The sequence below is a fragment of the Meleagris gallopavo genome, chromosome 28 (assembly GCF_000146605.3).
Source record: "Meleagris gallopavo isolate NT-WF06-2002-E0010 breed Aviagen turkey brand Nicholas breeding stock chromosome 28, Turkey_5.1, whole genome shotgun sequence".
NCBI classification, from domain to species: Eukaryota; Metazoa; Chordata; class Aves; order Galliformes; family Phasianidae; genus Meleagris; species Meleagris gallopavo.
Window position 1 is genome coordinate 3,889,164 of NC_015038.2, and position 24,960 is coordinate 3,914,123.

At 51.6% G+C, this 24,960-nt stretch overlaps 2 protein-coding genes across 2 annotated transcripts in view; both read right to left on the minus strand.

The window, feature by feature from the left end:
* ITPR3 (inositol 1,4,5-trisphosphate receptor type 3) overlaps positions 1-2,987 on the minus strand; it is a 23,681-nt gene extending 20,694 nt beyond the window's left edge. The window contains exon 1 of the mRNA XM_010724380.3: positions 2,936-2,987. Coding sequence (XP_010722682.1) covers positions 2,936-2,987 — 52 coding nt within the window. The remainder of the gene's footprint in view (positions 1-2,935) is intronic.
* Positions 2,988-11,090: 8,103 nt separating this feature from the next.
* Positions 11,091-16,637, minus strand: LOC100545607 (green-sensitive opsin). The gene is made up of 5 exons (XM_003212975.4): positions 16,210-16,637; positions 14,380-14,548; positions 13,035-13,200; positions 12,669-12,908; positions 11,091-12,486 (listed from the first exon to the last, which is right to left on the minus strand). Exons 1-5 carry the CDS (start codon positions 16,568-16,570, stop codon positions 12,355-12,357), a joined length of 1,068 nt encoding a protein of 355 aa, XP_003213023.1. The 5' UTR covers positions 16,571-16,637; the 3' UTR covers positions 11,091-12,354.
* Positions 16,638-24,960: the final 8,323 nt, after the last annotated feature.

A 24,960-nucleotide genomic window follows, 5' to 3' on the forward strand; every position in this document is an offset into this window, starting at 1 on the left:
TTTTTTTTTTTTTTTCCCTATCCCCCCTGTGTGCCCTTGGCAGTCTCAGTTCCCTCCCTCCTTCCCCTTCCCTCCTCCCTTCCCCTTCCCCTTCCCCTTCCGCTTCCCCCCTTCTAACCTTTCCTCTTTCCTCCTCTCTCAACCCAAGATCAGAGTTAGGAGGGAGCATCCATCTCATCATGCTCAGTCCCTCTACCCACCCTCAACGTCCACAGCTTTGCTATTTCTTTCCTCCCCTCTCTCTTCGCAGCCCCTAACCACTTCTCTTGCTCTCTCTGGGCTCTTTCCAAGCACTTGACATCTTTCAGCCTCATGAAGATTCATTTTGCTGCCTGGCCTGCAGGTACATTGGGAAGAACAGGGCTGCTGCTGTATTTTAAGCCGCCTGGTTTGAAAGCTGTGAAAGCAGAACGGAAGATTTAATGGCACGTTAAATATATGGCTGATTGTTAGGTCCAATTCTGACTCCAAGGCAAATATGGCTCTGGGAATTAAGAATGAAGATGAGTTTCACTACGAGGTAAATAAAAATTAACCGATGTTGGTATAAATATACCTGCATATTAGAAACGGAACACATCTTTGAAATTCGCTCAATTAGAGAAGTGAGAGATGTTTGGTGATTTTTTTTTATTATTATTAAAACCTTCATAAACATGGCAAAATTTCAATGCCTTACAAACAATAAAACCACCCCCATCTCCAGCTCTGCCTCCGGAGCTTTAGAGCTGCTGAGCGCTCCTCGCCTATCACAAGAGCACCACCACAAATTACAGCATTAACTCCACAGTGGGTGTCCAGGACCCGTGTCCATGGGGTGGTGGCAAGGAGTGATGTCCCCAGGGCTGGTGGCCGGTTCCACTGGGTCATTTTCCCTCTGGTTTTGGGCATGTTGGCTCTTGGAGGTGACAGAGGGAGACCTGCCTCAGCTTTTGGTACCGCAGTGGGAGTTGAGTCCTCCAAATGTGGCCCCAGCAGTTTGGTTTGAGGCTCATGGGGTGTTGCTGAAAGCGCTCAGAAGAAATCCCTAACACGAAGCAGGAGAGAGGAAGAGAAAAAGAAAAAACCCTGTTTCAGGCAGGGGTTGCCTCTAATGGTTACAAAACTTTTTGCAAGCACAGAACAACAAAGAAACGAAATGCGGGGATAATTAAGAATGTAATTGTACACAGGCAACTGCTTAATTAAGCTTTTCTACTTTAAACCTGACAGGATCCACGTGCAAAGGGCGGCTGCCCATCTGTACGGCCATCTGTGGAGCCGGCGGGGCGAATGATGGAGCAGGCACTGAGCCTGGAGGAGGAGGACGACATGCACTGGGTTTGGGGGTGGGACAGATGGAGGAGAGGAGCTCAGAGAAGCATGGAGCCATGCCCATGGGTGATGGTTGGACCATGGAACTGCCCTAGCTCCCAGCCCTGCAGCATCCTTCATGGGAGGTGGGTGGTGAGGACAAGCAGAGAGCAAATGCTGCCAAGTGGAAGAAAACGGGAGGGGGACACCAGACCCAAACCCCTTCTTTTGCATATTCAAATTAAGTCATAATGTTGCTAGGGACGTGATTCAGCTTGCGAGCATGTTGTTTGTATTGATTTATCCCCACAGCCATCAAGACTTCTTGAAAACAATAAGCATTGATACTGCCAAAGCTGGAGCTCAATGTTGATGCTACATAATGAACATCGCACGCGTTGGCTCTGCTTCATCAATGTGGTGCACTGAAGCAAGCAGCCTGCACCCTGCACGGCACCTTCAGGTTACCCTGCAGCCCACACGGTGTGTGGCCATGGCACAGGGTGGCTGGAAACCCCAACCCGTGCTCTCATGCTACCCCAGCCCCACTCAGTGCAGGATCTGGCTGTGGCCATGCCAGACGCTGCTGCCTTTTCTCTCTCTCGTATAGTAGTTATATTAACTCTTTTCTTTATCCTTAACACGGCCTATAACACAACAGAACACTTTTATAGGTCTAGGAAAATCTATTATGTCCAGGGCCGGGTTACATGGCTCCAGTGCACATACTCTCGCCACTGGGGTGATTTCAGGTGGAAGTGGCTCCCCAGGGACAGCCCCTCTGCCCCTCAGGATGGAGAGGGGCTGAGCTGCTTTCTCCAGCACAGAGGATACTCTCAATCAAGCTGCTCAGTTTTGATAAATCCCCATCCATCAGCAGGGCAGATAGCATTTTTCCAGCTTAGGGCTATCAGTTTCTTTCATCACGCCTTTTAGCAGCGTGCCTCTTGCCACAGCTCAGCACCTGTGCCTTGTCCCCATGCTTGAGAAGCCCGGCAGAGTGCCCAGGAATGATGCCAGAAGCCAACCTGGGTACCGCAGGGACAGAGCATCACGAGTCACCATGCTGCGCATGGAGAAGTCAAAGGCATCCAGGGAGAAATTCAATCAGGTGTCCAACAAGGCAAGTATTTCTACTTGACAGGCTGAGGCTGCACCAGGGACACTTTCAGAGAGGCAGAGCCTCTCACAATGGAACCCAAATCCTGGGAATGGGCATCTTGAGCATTGGTAAGTGACAGTGGAGTGACATGCCTCCAAAACTGCACAGAAATGCAGCGTGAAGCTGCCAGGTGGTGGGAAAGAGAGCTGAAATGAGACCCAGCTGGGGTCATGTGCATCGTCCTTCCCTCTAATAAAGGGCTGCTTGGGCCACGGGAAGGCTTTGGAGGAGCCCTGTGGCTGGTGGGACGTACTTTGGGCTTTGGCAGAGCCTGTTTGGTATCTGTGCAGATCTCTGAGCCGGGGTAGGCACCTGTCCCTCTGAACAGCAGCGATGAGGAGTGCTCTCAGCTTAAAAGCCACCATCAAAATTTGCAAAGCCAGCATTGGGACAGGCCGTTGTGTTGGATGTTCTGACGCAAGGTTTTGGGGTGGTATTTTGGAGCTCAGCTCTGCTCCAGAAGTCAGCTTAATTACACACCCTGCTCAGTGCCATCCCTGCGCACAGCGCTGTCGGCAGAGCCATCGCTCATCTCGCCCAGGTTCGCTGTGTCCCCCTCTTGCTCTGGCTCTTATCTCCCTGTTTATTACTGTAAATTATTGAAGTCAGAAAGGCTGACTCAGCAACGGAGACTGGAGGAAATTTCTACCCATCTATCAAAGTGACGAGTCCCACTCCCGTCTGTGCTCAGCGTGAGCCGTGTCACCTTGCGGCACGCTCGCCTTTGGGCTGGCACTGGTGGTGGGCCACGTGCCTTGTGCCTGTCCCACCTGCTCAAAACAGACCGTGAGCATGGCACAGAGCTGGTATCAGGTGCCAGATCCCAATGTGCTGTGTAGGACGCTGGGTGTGATGGATCTGGGCAGGTGGTGGTCCCCTGCTGTGCCATGGGCTACCAGCAGTGATGGGATGGTGAGCTGGAGTTATTGATAAACGTGTTATCTAAACAAGAATTTATCTGTATGCACAGGGTGCTCTGCTGGAGCACCCTGCATGACTTGCTTTGGAGCTGCCCAGTTCTTGGAGGTACCACTGGGGAGATGGGGCTTGTCCCCTGCCCCATAGTGCCACTCTGCCACCCACCTCATTGGCTTTCCCATCCCCATAGTGGAAGTGCCCTGATGGCTGAGCACCCAGAGAGGAGAAAGCTTTGTTTGTGTGTTTTTCCCTCATTAATTTATTGAAGTGGCACAGGGACCTGCTAATGAAGTCTCAAAGGTGGATCGTGGCTGGGTTGTGTTACATGGGGCTCGTAGGATAGTTAATTACCTTGGGAAGCTAGAATGCAATGAATACTTCATAAAGCCAAAGCCAACAGTGAATTATTCATTATCTATTTATCAGAGGTGGCTATGATAAACCCTCTGGGGCCAGGGGCAGCACGTGGGCTCTCCTTTCTGGCTCTCAGCAGACACAGACACCAAATTTCTCCCTGGCTGAGATCCATCCTGATCTCTGAGTCATGCTGATGGAGTGAACCCTGGGGGAAAGGAGCCACGAGATGGAAAACTCACCAGACCGTGGGCAGAACGAAGGACTGGACTGCCGTTAAATACCGCTGCAGTGCGTGGCTCGACGGTGATGGAGCAGCGACGGGGCTGTCACATCCTGGCTGCCGCAAGAAATAGGCTTTGCTGCCATCTACCTCTGCTGGGCTCCCCCGCAGCAGGCTCAGCTCCGTGGGGATGCTGTGCTCTGGGGGCTGCCCCACAGCTCCTGGGAGCCCCAGCACCTCCAGACTGGAGACAGAAGTCTGGATGGAGCCTTGTAATGGCAGCACTTGGGTTTCTCGGTCCTCCCCTCTGTTTCTGTTCTTCTGCTCTGCTTTGGTCACCTGGTGGTGGCTCTTGCGCCATGGTTCTCAGGCAGCACCACCCCAAAGGCTGCCTGCTCCTCTCCAGTGCATGGGGTTGATGCATTCTAACCTCTGTGCCTTAGGGGGGTAAACCATCCCTCAGACATCCTGCTTTACCCAGCATCTGCCACCAAACCAGGTGTTGTTCCAGCAGGGCCTCCAAGGGCAGCAGGTTGTTCCCTCTGTGCTCCCCATTTCACTGTTTTTTGGCTGGCACATCTGGCAGAGCACATCTGGGATGGTTTTTCTTCTATACCCGCAACAAAACTAGCTCCCAGCTCTCAATCCTGCCCATGGCACAGGGGGTAGAAGTCCTTTAAGATCCCTTCCAACCCAAGCCATTTCCAGTCCCTGCTGGGTGGCAATGCAGCAGCAGTGGGGTGGCCCTGTCCTTCCCCTCCCATGGCTCTGCCCTCCTGCTGCCCCTACCCTACTGCTGTTTTGCAGCTACCAGCTGACGGCAACGCCGAGTTCAGACCACCTCCCTCCCACCTCATCCACTCAATTTACAGTTTTGTGTTATCCCCTGAAATCCGTGCTCCCACCGATGTTCTCTGCACCTTAAGGAATATTTAACCACCTGTTAAATTATTTATCCCTCCGAGGTTCCATGCACCCGGGGCGGCTCGCAGGGCTCCTGGAGAATTAACGAGAGCCATAAATCAAAGAGACATTTGAGAAATTTCCCATTGCTCGTGCTGATGGCAACCTGGTCCCCGAAATGCCACTTGCAGGTTGGGAGCTGGGCGCTGCCACTTGCTGCTGTTACTTGTTTGGGAGCTTGTTAGATTTAGAAGTTAAATACACTCCAGGAAAAGGATGCAATACGCCAAGGCCTGGAATTGGGTGGCTGCCACCCTGTAACGCTGCTGCTCATAGTGAGGGTTTTCAGGCTTTGCAAAGCACTGACATTGATTCAGTCTGAGGGTGACAGCAGCTGAGAGCAGCTTGTGGGTGGCTGTGCTGTGGGACAAGGGGACAGCAGCATTCCTGGCTGCAACGTACGTGGGTCTGAGTGGATCTGGAGGTCGGTGCTTGCTCCTGCAGCACCCAAACCACAGCTGGGACCAGAGGTGATGGTGAGCTCTCCTGCTCCTTTTCCAGTGCATGGGCGAAGAAAAGTGCAAAGCAGGTGATGATGCTCTCCTGATGTTCCCAAAGGAGGCTCTACTTATGCTGAGAAGACCAGAATTAAAGCAGCAAGTTTTCTTCAGAGGGAACTCGAAGCACCATTGCCTGCTTGCACTTTTCATCTGCATTAGGGTGGCACAAGGAGCAATGCCAGTACTGAGGATGTGTATTGATCTCTGAGGTCACAGCCAGCCAGAAGCAGTGCTTTACTAAAATCCCCTCTGCAACCCGTGGGCAGCAGCAGCAGATTTGCCTGGTGTTTGCTGCTCTGACCATGTTTGCTGCTCTGACCATGTTTGCCTGTTCCCTACAGACCAGCAGGGACAGGGATGAGGTGAGGGGAGGTCTCTGTCCTGCTGTAGTGCTCAAGCCTGCGATGGCAGCAGCTCTCCTGACTTCTCCCCCTGCAGAAGTGGGATCTGTGGGAGCTCGAGGCAGCCCAGCATGGGAGGAGGGCTGCAGAGTGACAAATCCCTCTGCCCTGCACAATCCAGTGGAGCTGGACATGACTGCTCCAGTGCAGATCCAGTTCATCATTTGTAGCCCCTATGCCAAGAATGCTTCTCCTTTGGGTACCCCAGTTTTTCCCCATGCTGGAACCCTTCTGCAGGGGTGGCAGAGGATTCCATCTTTCCCAATACACCATGATTTTCTGCCATCGGCCCTTTTTCCAGCAGGAGCCACCCACACCACGTCTGTTCCTGAGCAGAGAGGCAGCACCAGAAGCCTGCTGCTCGCTGCTGACCGAAGAGCAAATCACTTCAGTGAGGGGTTTCCCACTGCAGCCCAACCCTTCTGCTCCCACTGCAACATCTTGTGAGGCTGTGCATGGTTTGATTCCCTCCATTAGCTCTCATACCAACAATAAGGTGTATGGGGTGCTTGGGACAAGCCCTACAGCATCAGGACACCCTCAGACCAAGGTGGATTTCTGGAGAAAGGACAAACCCCAGTCCCACTTTTCCCTATGAATTGAACCACTGGGCTTCCCACGCTGCAGACACCCAAGGGAAGGATTTCCTCCAGCCCTGAGCCTTTTGCATCCTTCCTGCTTCCCACCATAGAAATTTGAGTTTCAGTGCATCACGTCTGCCTGGCGGGCAGTGAGCCCACAGCAGCCAGCAGAGAGCTGGGAAAAACACGAAGTAATAGAGGTATTTATTAAAGGAGGGAGGAAATTTATATGCCATTTTTGCTTCTTCAGCTCTCAGTCATTGCCGAGGGGAGAGGAGGAGTGGGCAGCCTGCGCAGGAAATAGCCAGGAGTCTGTTTTCTGCCCATTTGTCAGTCTGATGAACAAGAAAAATATAGGCGGCCTTGATAAAGGGGAAATAAAGAGTCTGGAGAAGGCTGGAGTGTGTCTGCAGGGCTGCTCAGAGCTGCGAAAAGACCTGGATCCATTGGGAAGGCATTCTGCAGAGGGACTGATGCCATCCCATGGGGACAGGCAGAAGGAGAGCCCAGGGTGGGGATGGGGATGACGATGAGGATGAGGATGGAGATGAGGAAGGGGATGGGGATGGGGATGGGAATGAAGAAGGGGATGAAGATGGAGATGGAGATGGAGATGGGGATGGGGATGGGGATGAGGAAAGGGATGAAGAAGGGGATGAAGAAGGGGATGAAGAAGGGGATGAAGATGGAGATGGGAATGGAATAGGGATAGGGTTGAGATTGGGGATGACAATGAGGATGAGGACAGGGATGGGGATGAGAAAGGGGATAGGGATGGGGATGGTGAGGGCAATGGGGATAGGGATAGGGATGAGGATGATGATGGTGATGGGGATTGTGTTGGTGCCTGGAGCTGTCACCGTGAAGCTGCCACTGCCTCTTTGCGGAGCTGAGCCAGCCCTCCCTGCCTGGTAGCTTATCTGAAGTGCCTGGCATCTACCAGAGAAAAGCACTAGGGAGTAAAAAACCCACCAAGTATTAAGTGCTAATAATTCCCTGCTTTTATTTGCGGTTATCCACCTACATGAAAGAGGCTGGATTTTTGCTGACACTTTCTTGCTGGCAATTGAATGCTGCCTGAATCATCCATCCAGGGCCATTTGTTCATAAAAGTAAGGAATTGCTGTTCGAATCCTTTTATTGCTGCTAACGTGACACATGCAGCAGCGATGGATCTGGAGAGGCTTCGTGCAGGCGGGGATGTCCATGCAGGCGTGCAGCAGCAATGTGGGTGCTCATGCACCTCCTTTGGGCTCAGCCTTGGGAAGGAGAGGCTGCAAGGCCGTACACAAGCAGGGGGGAATCTGGACCTAACCAAGCTCCACTATCTGCAGCTATTCCAAAAATGCTGTTTGAAGTGGTGTGGCAGCAACTTCTCCCCATGGGGATCGGGGTCTGTGACACCAGGAGTGGGGTGGGGGTGGGATCTGAACCCCCTCTAAATGGGACAGTGCAGAGGGAAGAAGGGATTTTTATTCTTCCAGCCCCCAGAGCTGCTGGCTCATCAGGACAAGGAGGTGCTTTCCTCTGGCAGAGACAAATGGATGAGGCCGTACCCTCTGACATCCCAGCTTCTGCTTCTGCACTCCGATGTGATAAATCCATCCTGGGAGGAGCCCGAGCCAGCCCTGGTGCAGGATGAAACCCGGATGGGTCCTGCTCTCACACCCCACAGCCTCACGTCTGTCCTCACTGCTGCTGGAACCTCCCTCAGCCATGAGGATGCCTCCAAATTAGGGATGTTATTAACTACAAGCTGCTTTTCCCCTGGCTGCTGCTTGCACAAACGATAACTGATTTCAAATGAATTGAGCCAATTACTGCAGTTTTCCTAAAACAGATGACGGCAATATTCCAGTAAGGAGGAGCAATCCCAGCTGCAGCATGGATAAGAGTTAAGATGCTGAAATGCCCTTTGGGCCCAAATTTCCAGCTGTCACAGTTTTCTGGTCTATGTCTGGCTGCTTTTCTCAATTGCGTGTGGATTCAGGCAGCAGTCAGGGGCTGAGCCACCGTGGGCTGCAGAAGGTGTCTGCTCTGCAAGCAATTATTTGCTGTCAATGAGGGAGACTACAACAATCCTTGCTGTTCGCAAGCAAGCAGGGCCTGAAAGTATAGATGCATATATGGAAAAGGAGAAAGAAATAAATTTTGAGTGACTTTTTGGGGGTCTGGGGCTGGCAGCTCCCTGGGACATGTTGGGAGGGGCAGCTCCTGCCCCAGCTGTTTAACCACGTGCTGATTTCATGGCTACGCCAGCCCAGTGTGCTGCTTTCAGATACGATCTGCACATGAGCTTCATCAGACTTCAAAGGACAAAAAATCTGCCACTGGATGCCTTGTCCTTGCAATTGGAGACACTTTCGTGAAAAGGAAATCTAATGAAGATGAATTAAGCTGAGCTGCGTGAAAATGAGTTAAGGAATCTTGAAATCAGCTTCCCATTTGTCTGCCTTCCCAAATCCTCAGAAATACTCATGTACTTACATCAGCAAACCACAGTTCCAGCATGAGGAAGGTCCCATCCCATAGGAATGGGGCCAGGCCCACCCTGCACTGCTGCTCTGCCCCATGCTTGGAGCTGCCTCCAGTTCTGTGGGGCTTTTGCTGGACTCTCAGACCCCAGGATGGTCCCCATCCACGCAACCCATGCACAACCTCTGGAATTCAGGCTGGGCGAGCTGCTGCACCATCATTTAGTGACAACCCCCTCGGGGCAATGCATGCAAGTGTACCTTTTTGTCATGCTGCCTTCTGAGCAGCAAAAATACATAGATATGCATCCGAACCAATCTGAAACACGGGGTCAGAAATGTGGGCTACTGCCGCTTTTCTTTGTAATCTCCTCTTAAGTGTTACATCTTCTGATTGCTTTTGTCAGCTCTCTAAATTTAATAAGTGAACTAACCATCTTCTCCTATTGTTCACATATAAATAAGTTCTGGATCGATAAAGAACATCTGTAAAAGCCCCTGAATCTGATGAATGAGGGGAGCGTGGCTGCGGGAAAATTACGAGTTCACATCTCCAATGGTGTTTAAAACAAAGTGTGGGGAAGGAAAAATGGAGAGCTGCTCTCATTTGGATGCTTTCAGACACTGAGAGACTGGATCCACGAGGGCTATAGGGGAGGCCTTGATTTCTTGGGGCAGGCTGTGCGGTTGCTGCACTCTGAGAGCCAAATTGCCATACCCTGGGGAAAGCAGAGCTACAGGTTGGATGCTTGCAGTGTTTGCAGGGATTTTCTGAGGGAAAGCTGAGCAGTGGGCCGGGTGCACTAAGGAGGTACAGCTATTGCTAAGGAGATCTCCCACTGCAAAGCATCTCAGGGGTTGCAGGGATGGGACACGTGCTCGTGACCTCTGCTGGCTTTGCAGAATTTGAAAACAAAACAGAACTACGAAATGAAAACTTAACTTTTTGCAAAGCTTTTGCCCATCTGGCAAAGCAGCTGGCGGGAGGAGGCATTGCTACAAGCATCTGCTGCTGCCCGGCCAGCTGCAGCACCGTGAGCAGAGCCACTGCAGGGTGATCCGTTCTTCCCCTTCTGCACACCCTAAGACCACCACCGCAGTGTCCCTGCTCCATGGGCTGCTCTCCCTCCACAGTTTCCATCCTCCCAGCATCACTGCACAAAGCAACGGTCACAGATAGATGCAATATTTTATACAAAGCAAGACATGAGAGCCCAGGAGCAAAGGGCTGTGTGGTTACAGAGGCTGTGTTCCCAAGCACGTTGCTTGCAGAAGTCCACAGGTGGGATAATGCCAAGTGGACTTCCTTTGCATGTAAAACAGTTGCCGTGCTTTCACCCCTCCTCCCTCACCTCACAGAAGAAAACGGTGCTGTGGTGATGCAATGAAAGAGGGTCTCAACACCCAGCACAGAGGGATGAGCCATTCAGCACAGCCATCAGTGCCGAGACCCACTGCTGCAGCTTCTCTGTGCTGGGTCCTGGATGGGAGCCCTGAAGCTGGGCTGGTGCAGACGGGGTCCTGCTGTGTGCAGGGGGAGCTGGGGCTGGGGCCCCTCCCCAGGGCACAGCTGTGCTTAGAGCTTCTATTCCTGTGTCCCTGCCAGGGCACAAGCTTTGGGCTTCCCATGGGTTTGGTTTAATTTGGACCAAAGGAATGGGAAAAATGCGTGGGAAGGGGCATGTGTGTGATGAAAGGAGGGGGTGGATGTGGGCAGCGGGTGCAGTTGGCATCACCTTTGGTTACAAATTCCCTGACAAAGGGAACACTTTCTCCCTGTCTGCCAATTTGTTAATGCTGCTGACTCTTAGAGCCCTGAGGAGAGGGGAACTCGAGCTCTGCAGAAAGCACCCCAATGAAGCTTTATTTAAAGGCTATGTGGGGATGCTTAAACATGAAAGGGAAAAAAATAATGGCTGTTGCTGGACTGGGCAGTGAGCAGCTCTGCCTCCAGCCGTGATACAGCTGCTCTTTGCCCTTCCCACACCTCTCGTTGCCTCCAACCCTTTTGGTGCTAATAGAACCACTACATTACTGGGGATGACCACTGGTCTCAGCTCTGTGACCTGGGCTCAGTACTCACAGATCCCCATTTCCTGGCTTCAGGGAGAGCTCCAGGCTCATCTCCAGCTGCAGCACAGTGTCTTGCTGGCCAGACAACATCTCATCAGTGCAGCCCAAAGAGAAAAGACGAGGACTGAGCATCTTTATTTTTCTCCGTGCTGCTTCTGTTTATTTCCTATTTTTTTCAATCCCTACTTCTCAGCCGTAGAAGTCCTTGTGCTGACACGATGTTATTTATTTATAAAATATGTACAGGAAAGCGGTTGGGGATTGGTGCCACCCTCCAAGGCTGGTGGTGCGTGTCCAGCTGCAGCCAAGGTGAGAGACAGTTTCTGTGCCTCAGAGCTGGGAGAAGGAAAGGGCCAAGAAAGATAGAGATTTCAAAGGATGCGAGCAAATATTTACAGGTTCCAAGACAAAAATATATATATCTACAGTGTTGTCTTGGGGATACAGGGAGTCGGTCTTGAAGGAGAGCCCTCTCACAGCTCCATTTGTTATATTGATTTATAAAGACCGCGGGTATCGATCGCTGCCGGCGGTGCCGTCAGTGGGGTGTGCAGCCCTGCAGGGATGGATCCTCTGGTGCTGGGATGGGGCAGCTGGAAGCACTGTGGGCACAGACTCGTGCTGCCGGGGTTTGCGGTGGTGCTGTCTTTGAATGCTTATTTTTTGGAAATAGACTCTCCCTTGGGCACCAGGGGGAGGGGGATGCTAACAGGGGAGCAGGGAGGAGAATATTCAAGTTCAGGTTTTCCCACTGCTGTTGCAGTGTGATGTGAAGCAAGAAGGGATCTCTGCTGGCACTTGGGGTGGGTAGGGAATATCCCCAAATGCTGAGCAGCTCCCAGGAGCTGGAGAAGGGATCTGACTGGATTTTGGTGCTGTAGAAGTGCTATAGAGGGTGAAGAACATGGGATGGATGTGGTGCCCTGGTGGGAGAAGTATCTACCCTCCTTGCTGCCCACCCTGCAGCTCTGCATGTGCGTTTGGGAACCCTGGGAAAGGTGTTTGCATGCAATGCCTGGGTCAGAGAGTCAGTTCTCCCTTCTGGACCAGTAGGTGCTACAAAGGGACTCCTCCCCCTCTCCATAACAACCTGGGGTTTCTCTTTCCCCTCTTCCCATGTTCTTGTGCCAGGATGGGTTTAGCATGATGTCAGTGAGCAGGGTGTGCAGTGCTCAGGGGAAGGGCTGTGGGAGAGCTCAAAGGGCCATGTTGGCACCAGGGGGACAACACAGCTGGAGAAAAGAGATGTAGCAGCAGCAGCACATGCACAGCTGCTTTGCCAGGCAGGAGCATGCAGGACAGCAGGGGAGGGCTGCAGCGTATAGAGGAGTGACTGAGTGGAACGTGGTTGTGGGTGTGGGGATGTCTCGGTCCCCGAGCTCGGCCGTCACCCAGTTCAAACTGTCCATGGTCTATGCAGGTGAAACTTGGCTGGAGGAGACGGAGGAGACCTCAGTCTTGCTCTGGGATACGGTGGAGGAGACATCTTCATCACCAAAAGGGTTCTTGCCACAGCAGATGGTGGTGATCATGCAATTACGGAACTGGGAAGATAGAAGGAGAATTTCAGCACTCGAGGATTGTGAGGGTGTGCTGTGGGACTGAGAACTGCCAGCGGCCCTGAGCTCTGCTGCTCCCCAGGCTGAGATGCAGCTGGTGGGGATCGAGGTGCCCATGGACACAAGAGCCCAGGGCAGGGGAGGGGCCGTGCCCCAGCACATCTCACCTGCTTGTTCATGAGGACGTAGATGATGGGGTTGTAAAGAGAGGAGCTCTTGGAGAAGAAGGCAGGCACTGCCATCAGCGTGGCTGTGAAGTCTGCTCCCTTGTTGGTGAAGATCCAAAATGCCACTACAGCATAGGGCGTCCAGGCCAGCATGAAGCCCAGCACCATCAGGATCACCATCCGCGTCACCTCCTTCTCTGCCTTCTGGGTGGTGGCTGACTCCTGCTGCTGCGCGGCTGCCTGCAGGTATGGGGCAGTGAAGGGCAGCCCTCAGGTTTACTCCCCCATGGCACCACACAACCACCCCTGTTCGCACTGCCCATCCTTTCCCCATCCACCTCTCTGCCCCCCAGCTCCGGGTGTTACCTCTCGGACTTTGCAAATGAGGCGCCCATAGGAGAAGAAGATGACCACGACTGGGATGATGAAGTGGATGACAAACATGTAGAGGACGTACGACTCGTTGTGGTAGTCAGGGTTGTGGGTGTAATAGTCGGGGCCACAGGAGCACTGCATCCCCTCCGGCATGTACCTGCCAGCAAGAAATGTTCAGACCATCACCAGGATCCTCCCTGGGGACAACAAAGGGTTTCTACCTTGGGACCACCTCCCCCAGGGATGAAGTTGCTCCCAGAATGGCGCATGTCGGAGCTGCTCTCTGGCTTCTCCTCTGCACCCTGCTTGTTGTCCCATGCTCCTGCTCTTGCTGGCTTTGCAGCACAGCTCCCATGGCTTGAACCACACTGACACACTGCGCTTGGGTGCGCAGCATCGTTTTGTTGTGACACTGCTTCCTCCCACGGGCAGCAGGCTATTTATTTCCTTCCTACGTGGCTGAGCACTTGCCTGCCGGGAGCCACCTGCTCGCTCCCTCTGCAGATGGAGGGATGCTGAACAGAGATGGGAGCTGTTGGCTTGGTGGGCTGAGCTCTCAGAAGCTTAATCCCTGCAGTTGTGTTGGGCTCATGTCATCGTAGCCCTGGCTTAAGAGTACACTGCAATTCAACCAAGGACCTGCCTGGCCAGGGATTCTGACATAAGGCTGGATGGGGGTTGTCTGCCTCTGTCCCATCATAGGGTTGTGGTGGCGGAACTTTGCTGCCCCAAAGCTACCTCCTGCCATGCCCAAGGAAGTGGAAGGGGCTCACGATGTCCCGCAGGGAGCTCTGCAGTAGAGTACTAGTTGGGGCTGGAGCTGCATTAGAGAAATCACCTCTAACTTATTCCTCCCCTGTGCACTGAGTGATGCATCCTGGCAGAGGATGTGGGTGCCTGAAGGAGCCAGGTGTGTGCAAGCGTGAGTGAAATTTACTGCAATGCTGGAAAAAGGATAGATGGGATGCAGGGAAAGCATGGCAGAAATAATGAGAAAAGTCCTGTGGAGCTCCCAGCAGCAATGCTGGGGCAGCAGCATGAGTCAGGTTTGCTCAGAGCTCTCTTGTCCACTGGGCTGGTCATTCAAATACCCTTTAGGATCTGCACGGAGAAATGGGCACTTCATAGCATGGGTGGGATGAGCAGTGCCTAGAGAAGCCCTTCTTTCTCTGCAGGGCATGGAGGGCTGCTGCAGCTGGAGATTCTGAGCACTCGTGAGTCTTACATCTGAGCTCTTCCCTGTCACACTCCATTGCCTCTTGGGTGAAGCCCGGGAAGTGCCATAGCCATAAGCACATCTCCTGTCCCACCAAAGTGGTTGTGTACCCCGACTCACCTGGACCAGCCAAAGAGGGGTGGAGCAGCACAGGAGAAGGCCATGACCCAGGTGAAAGCGATGCCCATCATGGCATGGGTGGCAGAGAAGCGGAAGTTTCCCATGGGCTTGCAGACAACGATGTAACGCTCTATGGCCAAGACCACCAGGGACCAGAGGGCAACCTGGCCTGCAGGAGGGATGGAAAGAGAAAGATTGTGGTGATGGTGAGAGCTCCTCCAGCCTTGGTCTTCCCTTCACAGGCACAGCAACGAGCAGAGGAGATTGGGATCAGATAACCAGCATCCTATTAGATGATTGAGAATCTATTGCAAATGTGCAGAAGGCTGGGAGCTGAGAGGAGTATCTGTTCCTCAGTGGGATGCTGGTGATGGAGGAGGGGATCATTGTGGTGTTTTAATCATTTAAAAAATCAACAGAGAGAATTCCACCTGGGTGTAAGGATGTGTAATTTCCGGTAAAGACACCAGATGTGTCCAAACCTGTTGGTGCCTTTCGATGTGTATTTCATGAGTCTTCCACCACTGCTGGATCGGGGGGTGGTTGTGTGGGTGGACATGCATGCACATGTATTTATAAAGGATAATTAAAACTTCAGGGGATTGGGAGCATTTAGTCGGTGCTGTAAGCCTGCTAATGCCCCCAGCTGTGATAATCTGCTGATAACTACACCCTGTGCTAGGATTCGCTGGAGACCTGCTGCTCAGTGACTGCTTGCTATCAAGCCTTCCTCCTTGTGCTCAGGAGCCTCCTTCTCTTTACTAGCTAGGAAAATTGGAAGTGTTAGTAATGCATGCTTTCACAACGGGAGATGGTGCAGACCCATATGGTCTTCTGCATCCAAGACAACCACTCCCTGGTCCTTGGCTTTGATCAGGATGTCTTACTTTGTTTTGCTTAACAGAATATCCATCTTTTGTTCAGACCAGCTTCACTGCAGGAAATATCCCATTTAGGGGGAAAAAAGTTAAGAAAGGCTGTGAGTCTCTGCACAAAGATTTGCAGCTGTCAGATAAATTAGAAGGTGTTGTGTGGGCCTGGATGGCTGTGTGGGCTGGGGGTGCAAAGTGAATTTTTGCTGTTTTGCAGAGGGGCTTTCTGAAGGGTGAAGCGTTAGCTACACTCGTGTCCCTGAGAGAAGAAATAAGGAAGCTCCCATGTGCAACTAAATCAAATGCAAGTGGAGCTGAGTTGAGCAGTTGTTGCTAAACCTGGAAACCTCCTTCCCCTCTGTGCTGCTGCTCTCCTTTTCTGGTAGGGGCTACCTCAGCTTCTTTTTTGCCCTGAGATGAGCTGTCACCACTCCCCTTGTCTTGCAGTCCTCCTCTCCACACCATACCCTTTCTGTGTGGTCCCTTTCCCACTTTGGGATGTCTCTTTCCCCTTGGAATCCTCCCAAATGCTTCACCTTGGAACAAGGTGGCAAAGATGCACGATGTTGACTCCAGGACATTGGGCGGCCATCCCCAGCAGGACTTTGCTAGCTGTGCAACTTAGATCCAAGACCCCTGGATTCATGCTGGGCAGCTTGGCCAAACAACCCCAGGTTTAATTCTGCAAACCAGGACCCCCTCCCATTTCCTTGCAGTGATCATGCTGTAGCGGTGAGATGGGTGCTTCTTGGCATCAAGATTAAGCTTGCATAAGTCTTTTTTCCTTTCCATCTTCTAGCCATAGGGAAGAAGCACCTTGCATGAGGAGCTCTGCCCCATGCAGCCAAGGCCATCTCATCAGCCCCATGAATACGGGATTGGGTTTCTAAAGCCCTATAAAGAAGCAAGACCACCCTTTGCCCAGCCTCACTCCCACATCCCACTCTGCAGCCATTACCTCCCAGAGTGGCGAAGAAGCCTTCCACGGCACAGCCAATGGGACCGAAGACGAAATATCCATTCCAGGCTGTGTAGAAAGTGACAGTGAAGCCGAAGCAGGCCATGAAGAGGTCAGCCACCGCCAGGTTGACCAGGATGTAGTTGAGCGGCTGCCGGAGCTTCTTGTGTTTGAAGGTGACCAGGAGGGTGAGGAGGTTGATGGGCAGACCAGTGGAGATGAGGAAGAAGATGTAGCAACACACAAGGCGGTATTTCCAGGGCTCGGCTAGGTAATACTGGGGGTACTCAAAGGGGCTTCGCACCACCCCTGTCTTGTTGGACATAGGCACATAAAAATTGATACCTTCTGTCCCATTCATCCTGCCAGTATTATGGCAGCTGCTTTGCGTTTAAGGGTATTTTTTCAATCAAGTGCTCTATTGTAATGAATTTTGTTTCAACCCCAATTACCAAAAAAAAAAAAAAAGGGAGGGAATCCCCAACCCAATGGTAATAAATAAATAAATAAACACCCCACCAAAAGATCCCTCCCCCAGCTCCGAAATTTAATTAATGACTAAGAACACCAGTAAATCCCAGGGGAAGGAGAGGTGGTGCGTTGGCCCCGCGCCGTGCTGAGGGTGTTGGTGCCGTGTGCCCAGGGAGGTTTTATACCTTTGGGCCTCGTCGAGGGAGTGCGGGGGGAGGCCGGATTAGGGGCTAGGCTAAGTTTGTATGACAAGGGCAACGGGATTGAGAGGGGCTGATGGTTTAAGCACCCTCTAAGTAGCCAGTTGGCCCCAAAACCTGCATTAAAGCGTATTAATTGGCAATAAGTGTTTAACGTTGTTTAAGGAGTTGTGGGAGGAAGGAAAGGGCTTGGGGAGACCTTTGGAAAAGGGGCAATGGCAGGAGGAGAGGTGGTGAGTTGGGGAGCGGGTTCTTTGGATGACTGATGGGAGAAATGGGTCTCTGCTTGAGTCCATGTTGGATCACAGCCTTTGGGGCATCCCTGGGTCAACCTGTGTTTGGGGCCTGAGGGGTACCCAGCTCTGCTTCACTGCCCTTGGGAAAGTTGCTGGGGGGAAGAGCAGAGAGAGATCGGCCACACTGTGCTTCAGGTGCCTGGTTCAGTGTGAGCACCACGTGGTTTGGGTTCGTGTTTCCATCACAACTGGGCTCTGCCTGTGTGAGTAAGGGCCCCTACATGTACAGCACTGGGCAAAGGCAGGAGGGGAAGTTGCTGCCAGCCCAAAGGCTGCCATCTTGGTTAACAGAACGTCTGGGGGGCAGTTGGGCTGTGCTGCACCCTGATTGCACTAGAGTGCAAAGGGCTGGATATCCTCTTCTGTCTTCCTCCTGGTCTTCCGAGGAGGTGGTGATGATCATCTCCCACCTGCACCTCCTCCCCGTCCCAGGTATCTGGGCTGCTGTCTTGGTTGCAGTGTTGCTAGGATTGGCAGGGCTTGGGAAGGGTCCTTGCCCACAACACTAGAAGTAGCCTGGCAAGGTACTGCAGTTTGCTGGAGAAGCAGAGTATGAATGCAGTGGAGGAAGGAAAGGAAACGTTGGTGAGGTCCTGAATTCCTTCCAGAGATGGTGCAGAGAGAGCAGCACCAGCTTGTAGGTGCATTGGGGTGGAAATAAACTTCTCCTGGTCTCTAAGCACTCATCTTATAGTGTGGGATTCCCATTCCAGAGCACACAAGATCATGAAACCTTCTCAGCAGGGTCAGCCATAGCTTAGAGCACCAATGTTCCATCCTGCCCAAGCTCTTCCCCATTTCTTCCTTCTGGGTCATGGGTGCTCCTTCTCCATGAGACCTGCCTAAGACGACTTAGTGAAGCTCTGCCATTAATCTCTGACATCTGGTGGCGTTAATGGCCCTGATCTGTTAATGCAGTAAGCTGCTAGCCTCCTTCCCACTGCTGCCCTCCACCAAGGCAACATAGATGGAAAAAGTCAACCGTGTCTTGCTGGAGGAATGAGATCTGCAAGACTGGAATGGCTTGGAACTAGAGGGCAGGAGCAGAAGGCTCAGGGGTGTGGGTAGGATGGATGATGCCCTAATCGCTGGCCCACTGATCCATCTGCACAGGTCAGAGGAGCAGAAGTAGGACATGGCAAGAGTAAATGGGTCACAGCAGCCTCAGGTGCCCTGAGACAAGTGATCCCCATGGGATGTCCGTGCCTCTCAGGAATATTTCCCTGCACATCCCATGACACTGCCAGCTGTGAAATTTCCAGTCTGGGTCTCTTTTAGATTTTCCATGAGATCATCCCCGAGGGAAAGAGGTTTGTGTGGAGCAGTCCTATGGCTCTACTTCTCAAAGCTTTCACCTGTTTCATGCCTTTCCTGACTCCAGTCAGGATTCTGACTCAGTTGAGCATGTTTTTGCATATAAAAAAGCACGTGCAGATGTGAATCTCAATTCCAGTGTGCCACTCCCAATTTCTATGCTAGAAGGCAACTCTTCAGATAGAAAATATCACTGATTGTTCATCTTCAAAAGACGTGGATTTTGCTGGCTGTGCCAGGAGCATATGAAAGATCTGTTTTTTTCTCCAAGGCTTTATATAAAAACATGGTTATTTCACGGGAGAGTTCGTTTTCACCTCCCAATGTTTCCTTGTGAGACTTTCTGCCACATTTCATAGTGTCTCATATTCTTCTAAAGCGTAATATAGTTGTACAAAGGAAGCGGGTCTGAGGGAGGAGGAGGTAAAATGAAAGTCTACTTTGGATAGTGCACGGATGCTGTGGGAAAGGATCAGTAGGATCATTATTGGTATAATCGCCATCACCATCATTTATTGATTTCTTTATTTTTCGTTTTAAGTTTTCCTTTGACCAGAGCAAACCTTCTTCTCTCTGCATTCCAGCTAATGCATGGTACGACTTTGGCTTCATGCTTGGCACCCAGACACCTTTCACATGCAGGATTGCCAACAGTGGGACCAAGAGGACTTTCTCTTGGACTTCTTCCACTCTGGGGAGCTGAACACGAGGCAGGTAAGCCCGAGCCACACGTGTCCTGCTGGAGGGTCTGAACGTGGCTCTGTCCCTTCCCAGCTGTCCTCGAGGACCCAGCTTTCTCCCTCACAAGCTGAGGTTGGTGTTTTGGCTGATCCTCCGAGGTCGGAGTCGATGTGGATTTAGAGCTCTCTGCAGGTCAGCAGCCAGCAGAGCAATGCTGAAGGCCTCGAATCAACTCTGCAGAAGAAAATGATACCGGGGAGGTTAGCTGGTTCCTCCAGGACGTGTCCTGAATGCAACCTCGCTTCCTTCGGTGTCCCTGTCACAGAAATGGAAAGTGATGGCTTTAATTTGGTGTCTCTTAGCAGGGAAACTTTACGGGCTGTCTCCCAGAGAGCTCTCAATTGCTTTCTGTGCCAAATCTATGACAAAGAAAGCAACAGCAAAATCCAGGCCCTGTTTAATGCAGGAGGAGAGGCTTGTTTCTTTGTGTTTGTCCTTAAGAAAAGGAAGGCTTTCTTCCCTCATGCAGGCTTTTCTGCTTTGCTAAGCTCTTTGAGATGAGATTCTCTTATTCATTGTTTGTCAGCACATTGCGTGAAGGAGCCCTGAGCTTCTCTGGGCTTTCATGTCCCGTGTAAAGCAAGAAATGATAATTATAATCAAATAACCGAGCTGATACGGTTGGTTCATCAGGCTTCAGTAACACAGCCGTGGGAGGGGGTGGCTAGGAGCCCTCTGCTGCCCCTGTCCTTGTGCAAGGCAGCATGCTGCTTGCTGCTGCTTGGGCAAAAGCGAAGGAGCAACTTGCCCAGGGAAACATGGAATGATCCGCAGAGCAAGGGAATGTGAAAGCAACAGAAGTCAGTCCTGAGGCAAGCGGTTGGGCTGAAATTCCATTGATAGACTAATGCACGGGACTTTAAACCTCGGCCACGAGCACCAGATACAAACACTGAATACAAAATGATGTTGCGTTTGCTTCTGTGCTTTTGCATGGTTCTGCAGTGCACTGCTCTGCACTGCTCCTCTGGAGGGGCTCCTTCCTCCTCATGGGCATTTGACCCTGGAAGACCTCACCTCCCCATATCAGATAGCAGCCGCGTGCGGCCGCTGCACTGAGCTGCTTACGCCAGGCTGTGAGCTCCCTTACCAGGAAAGGGGTTAAAGCGAGATAAAGCCGGAGTGTTATGGAGACCATATGGAGGGGAAGAAAACCCTTTATCCTGTAATTGGATTCATTCCCAGCAGCTCCTGGTGGAGGTGAGGCTGAGTGGAGCTGACAGGACGTGATGGGTGAGGCGCTGCCAGCTGCCCCGTCCAAAGCAGGATGTGTGCACACAAACTTGGAGATCAATCCAGGAGATCAAATAGGTTTAAATGTGTGGCAGAGAGGAGGAAAGAGATGCATCTGCAGTTTGGTCTGGTCGGCTGCTCCTTGCCCAGGATGGGTTAACTCAGCTGTGGCTGTTTGCTGTTCCTCTGGGCTGGCACAGCTGCATCCACCCAGGACAAGGACCTAATGGTACAGAGAGGCTCTGTGCCATGCCCTCGCTTCTCAAAAATAAGAATGCACAGAAGCCTGTCTCTTGCTTTGCTTTCTGCACCAGGAGCTTTGTGCAGAAGGATCCCATCTCCAGGGTTCCATGCAGGTTCCTTTCACACCCCATCTCCAGGCTCTCACCAGTACAGCTGTACAGGGGATGGATGCACCAGGGCTAGAAGACAGCTGGAAAGTAGGGAGAGCTTCACCACAGCCACCCACACCTCATGTGTGCAGTGCTGGCAAGCGAGCGGGGCCTCATCACCTCCCCTGCTTTTCCTCCTGCTGCTGATCCAGGTAACATCCCTGCAAGAACCACAGGATTTCCTTGGAGAGATGGGAATTCCTTGGGTCCTGTCATTTCCTTGCCAAGGAGCTGAGCAATCCTGGTTCAATTGCAAACCTGCACTACTCAGCATGATGCTGCCAACACCTTTAACTAAGTGCTAAACAAGGGCTGTAGCAGAGTGGGCAGGTTTGCAAGACAGCCTCACTGGCCCTCACTGCAGCACCAGGATGGGCAGCCAGCACTGCCCAGCAAACCAAAGCACCATCACAGCTCTGTATGTCAGCAGCTGTGGCAGGGAGCAAGGCACACACTGCTAAGGGTGATGGGCAATGCAGGTGAGAAGATGCCGCCTGCTGCTGTGAGATCCTTGCCTTGCAAACTGAAAAATAAAAATCAAATCCTTGCTTGGTTTTGTTCTGTTTTATGGGCTCTTCACCACAAGCAGGAGTTAGAGAGGGGTTGCAGGGAAATCTAGGGCTCTGCTCTTCAGGCTCTTCCAGGGGCAGACACTGAACTGCAATGTCTGAGAGGCAAAAGGTAGGTTTTCCATTTAACACCAAAGGTTTGCAGGAGTGCAGCTCCACCATCTCTGTTCTGTAGCACTTTTCCACAGCTTTGAGAAGGGCTGAGCAGTCGGAAAATGGGGTTTAGGCAAACAGGAATAATCTTTTTTTTTTTAATTTGTAAATCCCATTCGAAGTTGAACTCTGTTATTCCTCGGGGCCTTATTGTGGATGTTTGCAGCCCTCTTCAGCGATGCTTTATACATGCTGTTTCGTTTTGTCATAACTGGGTCATTTTATTTTTTTTTTTTTTTTCATTTCCAGTGCGCAGCCCTTGGTTCTCTCTGCAGAAACTTGAAGACTGCTGTGAGAGGGCCAGATGGGAGTAATCTTTTTGGGGAAAAGCATGGAGGAAACATGTGTGGATGGCTTCCTTTCTGCTTTTGGAGGAGCCGTTCCTGGTGCCTGGTGGGGCTACCTCTGTGCTCCACCAGTTCTATGGGTCCATGGGCAGCCAGGTGGGTGCTCCCAGCAAAGACACTTTTGGGTCTTCTGACGAGAAGCCCTCACACGGCTGCCTTGGCCACCAGCAGAGCCCTGTTCCCTGCTTTATGCCCTACTTTGGGGCTCTTATTTCTCTTGGCTGCAGTTGAGGCTGGGCACCCCGCACTGGAATTCATTTTTGTCCTCTTTAAAACCTCCTAGAGATTTGCTCCAGTCCAAATGTGTCCCTTCCCTCCCTTTGCCCTTCATCCCATAATTGGATTCATCGCTTCCATCCAGCCCAGCCCAGCTCTCCCCATCCCTTTACATAACAGTGCTGGCTCCGGGCTGTGCCTGGCTGAGCTAAGCCTGGTGCTGTGCTTGGCCTCAGGCCATCAAAACCAGCGGAGGGTTTGCACCAATTCCTGTTGCAGGCTGAATCCTGTGCTAGTAAAGTGACTCTTTTCTTTTACAGTTCCTATTCCCTTCCCATTTATTGCCTCATTTTCCTTCCCACATGCAATCCGTGGCACATCCCAGTGCTCCCACCAGGACCCAGGGCACGTGCTCAAGAAAGAAGGTGAATGCAGCAGCCCTGCACATCTGAGCAATGTAATGGCAAGATCACCTGGAAAAAATGATTAATTTCCCACTCCTTTCATTAATATTTATTCTCCTTAATTCTCAATCTTTACTGTTCAGCTCTCTAAAGCTTTTGTGGTTGAGAGGCTTTCACTGAGGTTGCTATTCATCACCTAAGCAAAACATGCACAGATTAAGCAGGCGGTTTGTCAAATCTGAGTCCTGTGCTGGAACCATCACCTGCCCGTACGGACCCACCTGTCCCTGCAGATCATTCTGCTTCTGTCTGACTTTTGCAGGGGGTGTTCCCATGTCCTGCAGTGTTTTGCTAGGCTCTGGGTTTCTCCCAGTGTGCTCAGTGTGCACATTATCTTGCCATGTGCAGCCTTTTTCACCCTGAAGACATCTGACCCTGTTTCCTTGCTGCCTTGCAGAATGAATTGCTGTCGTGAACGTCTGAAAGGAGATAAAGCAGCAGCAAACTCTTCTCCCCTGTTGCAGATAAACCACTATTAACAGCCGAGGCTTTCTGGAATGAAAAGGGTGACTCTCCATTGAAAGCAGCGATAAATCCTGGCCATCCTGCATAATCCAGTCCACCGTATCGGGAAATCTCATGGGAGCTGGCAGCACTGAGAGCAGCAAGGTCTTTTCATGCTACAGTTCTCCCGTGGATGGATAATCTCCATGGCCAACAACTGCAAATGCTGGAGGTTGGATCCTGAGTGCTATTACCTCGGCTTTTACTCCCCTTCCTCCTCAGCAAAACCACTGCTGCCTTCTGCAGGAAGACAGGGTGTACCTGCAAACTTTGCCTGCAAAGGGGATCACAGGGCTGCATTCTGTATCTGCGTGAGCAAGAATATCATACATCATCTTCCTGCTGATCTGGCAGTGCAAGCAGCCCTGCAAAGCAGCGATTTAATGCACTTCTCAGTGCTTGAGCTTTTCGTCTTGCTATGCTTAACCTGATATATTGTTATTTGATGCAGAACAGTAGGGGCAGGTACAAAGAGGTAGCATGAAAATAAAAGGTCAGCGGGTGCCAGGTGCATGTAAAGGCTAAATTGGTCTTTCATCAAATCTAATAAATATGCCTTGTGAGTGGGGTGGGAAATTCCTTTCCTGAAATGCTGAACGGTGTCCCTTCCTCCAGAGCCTCAGCCCAGGGCTGTTGGATGAATCCAGGATGGGGCTGCTCAGTGCAAGGGGACTGCAGTGACAGCCAAGGGAAGAGCCAGGCTCAGCCCCCACTGCGCATGAGGCTGCATTTTCCAATGTTCCTAAAAATATTCCTGAGCCTCTAAGTGCAAAACTGGTGGTTTGGATTTGGAAACCAAAATGGAAACAGATGAGCTGCATCTCATCTTGTTTTCTCACCTCCTCTCTTTTCTCTCTTCACTGGTTCCAGACTGGGGAGAGAATGGCAAAGGAATGACCAAAAATGAAGAAAAACAAAACAAGGAATCATTTTTTCCCTTTTTTTCTTCCCCCCTCCCCCCCGTTTGAGAGGCTATAATGTTTTTATAAGCATAGAAATCTGGGTGTGCTTCATTTCTTTTCCTTAAAGGATTAGGAAATGGGATACTTTGGCCCCTGATTCTCCTCTGCCTCTCATGGAGAAGTGAAATCCATCCAGGCTGCGTCCAGAAGCATTTCATGTTATAACCTTTGCAGGCCTGGAGAAGCAGAGGCAGCAGGCAGATCTTCCAGGTGCCTCCACTTCTGGGATGTCCATCCCTGGTCAGCTTAGGCTTGGTTTGCAGAGAGGCTTTGCGGCACAGATGTGCCAGGCTCCAAACGATGGATGGAGGCCCTCAGGGTGCTCTGCGTGCCCAGAGGAACTCAGCAAGGTGCTGGGATGTAACTCAGGGCCATCCATGGCTCTGCTGTGGTGCTGCTGCTCCATCTGGAGATGCTGGTGCTCAGCTTTGTGCTTGCAGGTACATCAGTTTCTCACCTCTGGAAGGTGCTGTTGAGATGCTCCTCATCTCTGCCACACATCCAAAGCCTCCACTTCCTCCCCCATATCTGCACTTGGCAGCTCCCTGCCCTCAGCACAAGAAACCTCTGGCCATAGGAACCAGGCAGCAGAGTGAGAGGAGAGAGGAACAACACGAGACAAATTCCCCATTAATTCAAGAGATCATTATTAGCTGCTAAAACCAGGAGGGTGAGCTGTTTCGGGGCGTCAGCAGGAGTTAAATCCTTGCTATTGATTCTCTCCCTGCACGGCCATGCATTACCATGACTTACACCACCGAGGAGAAATGGAAGTGGACGTGAAGCAAAAGTGGGGACGGGAGGGGAATGTTTGCATGCTTAAAATATTTATGCCGCAAATTAACATGTGTTTTAAGCCTGCGATTCTTCAAATATTTATCCAGCATGA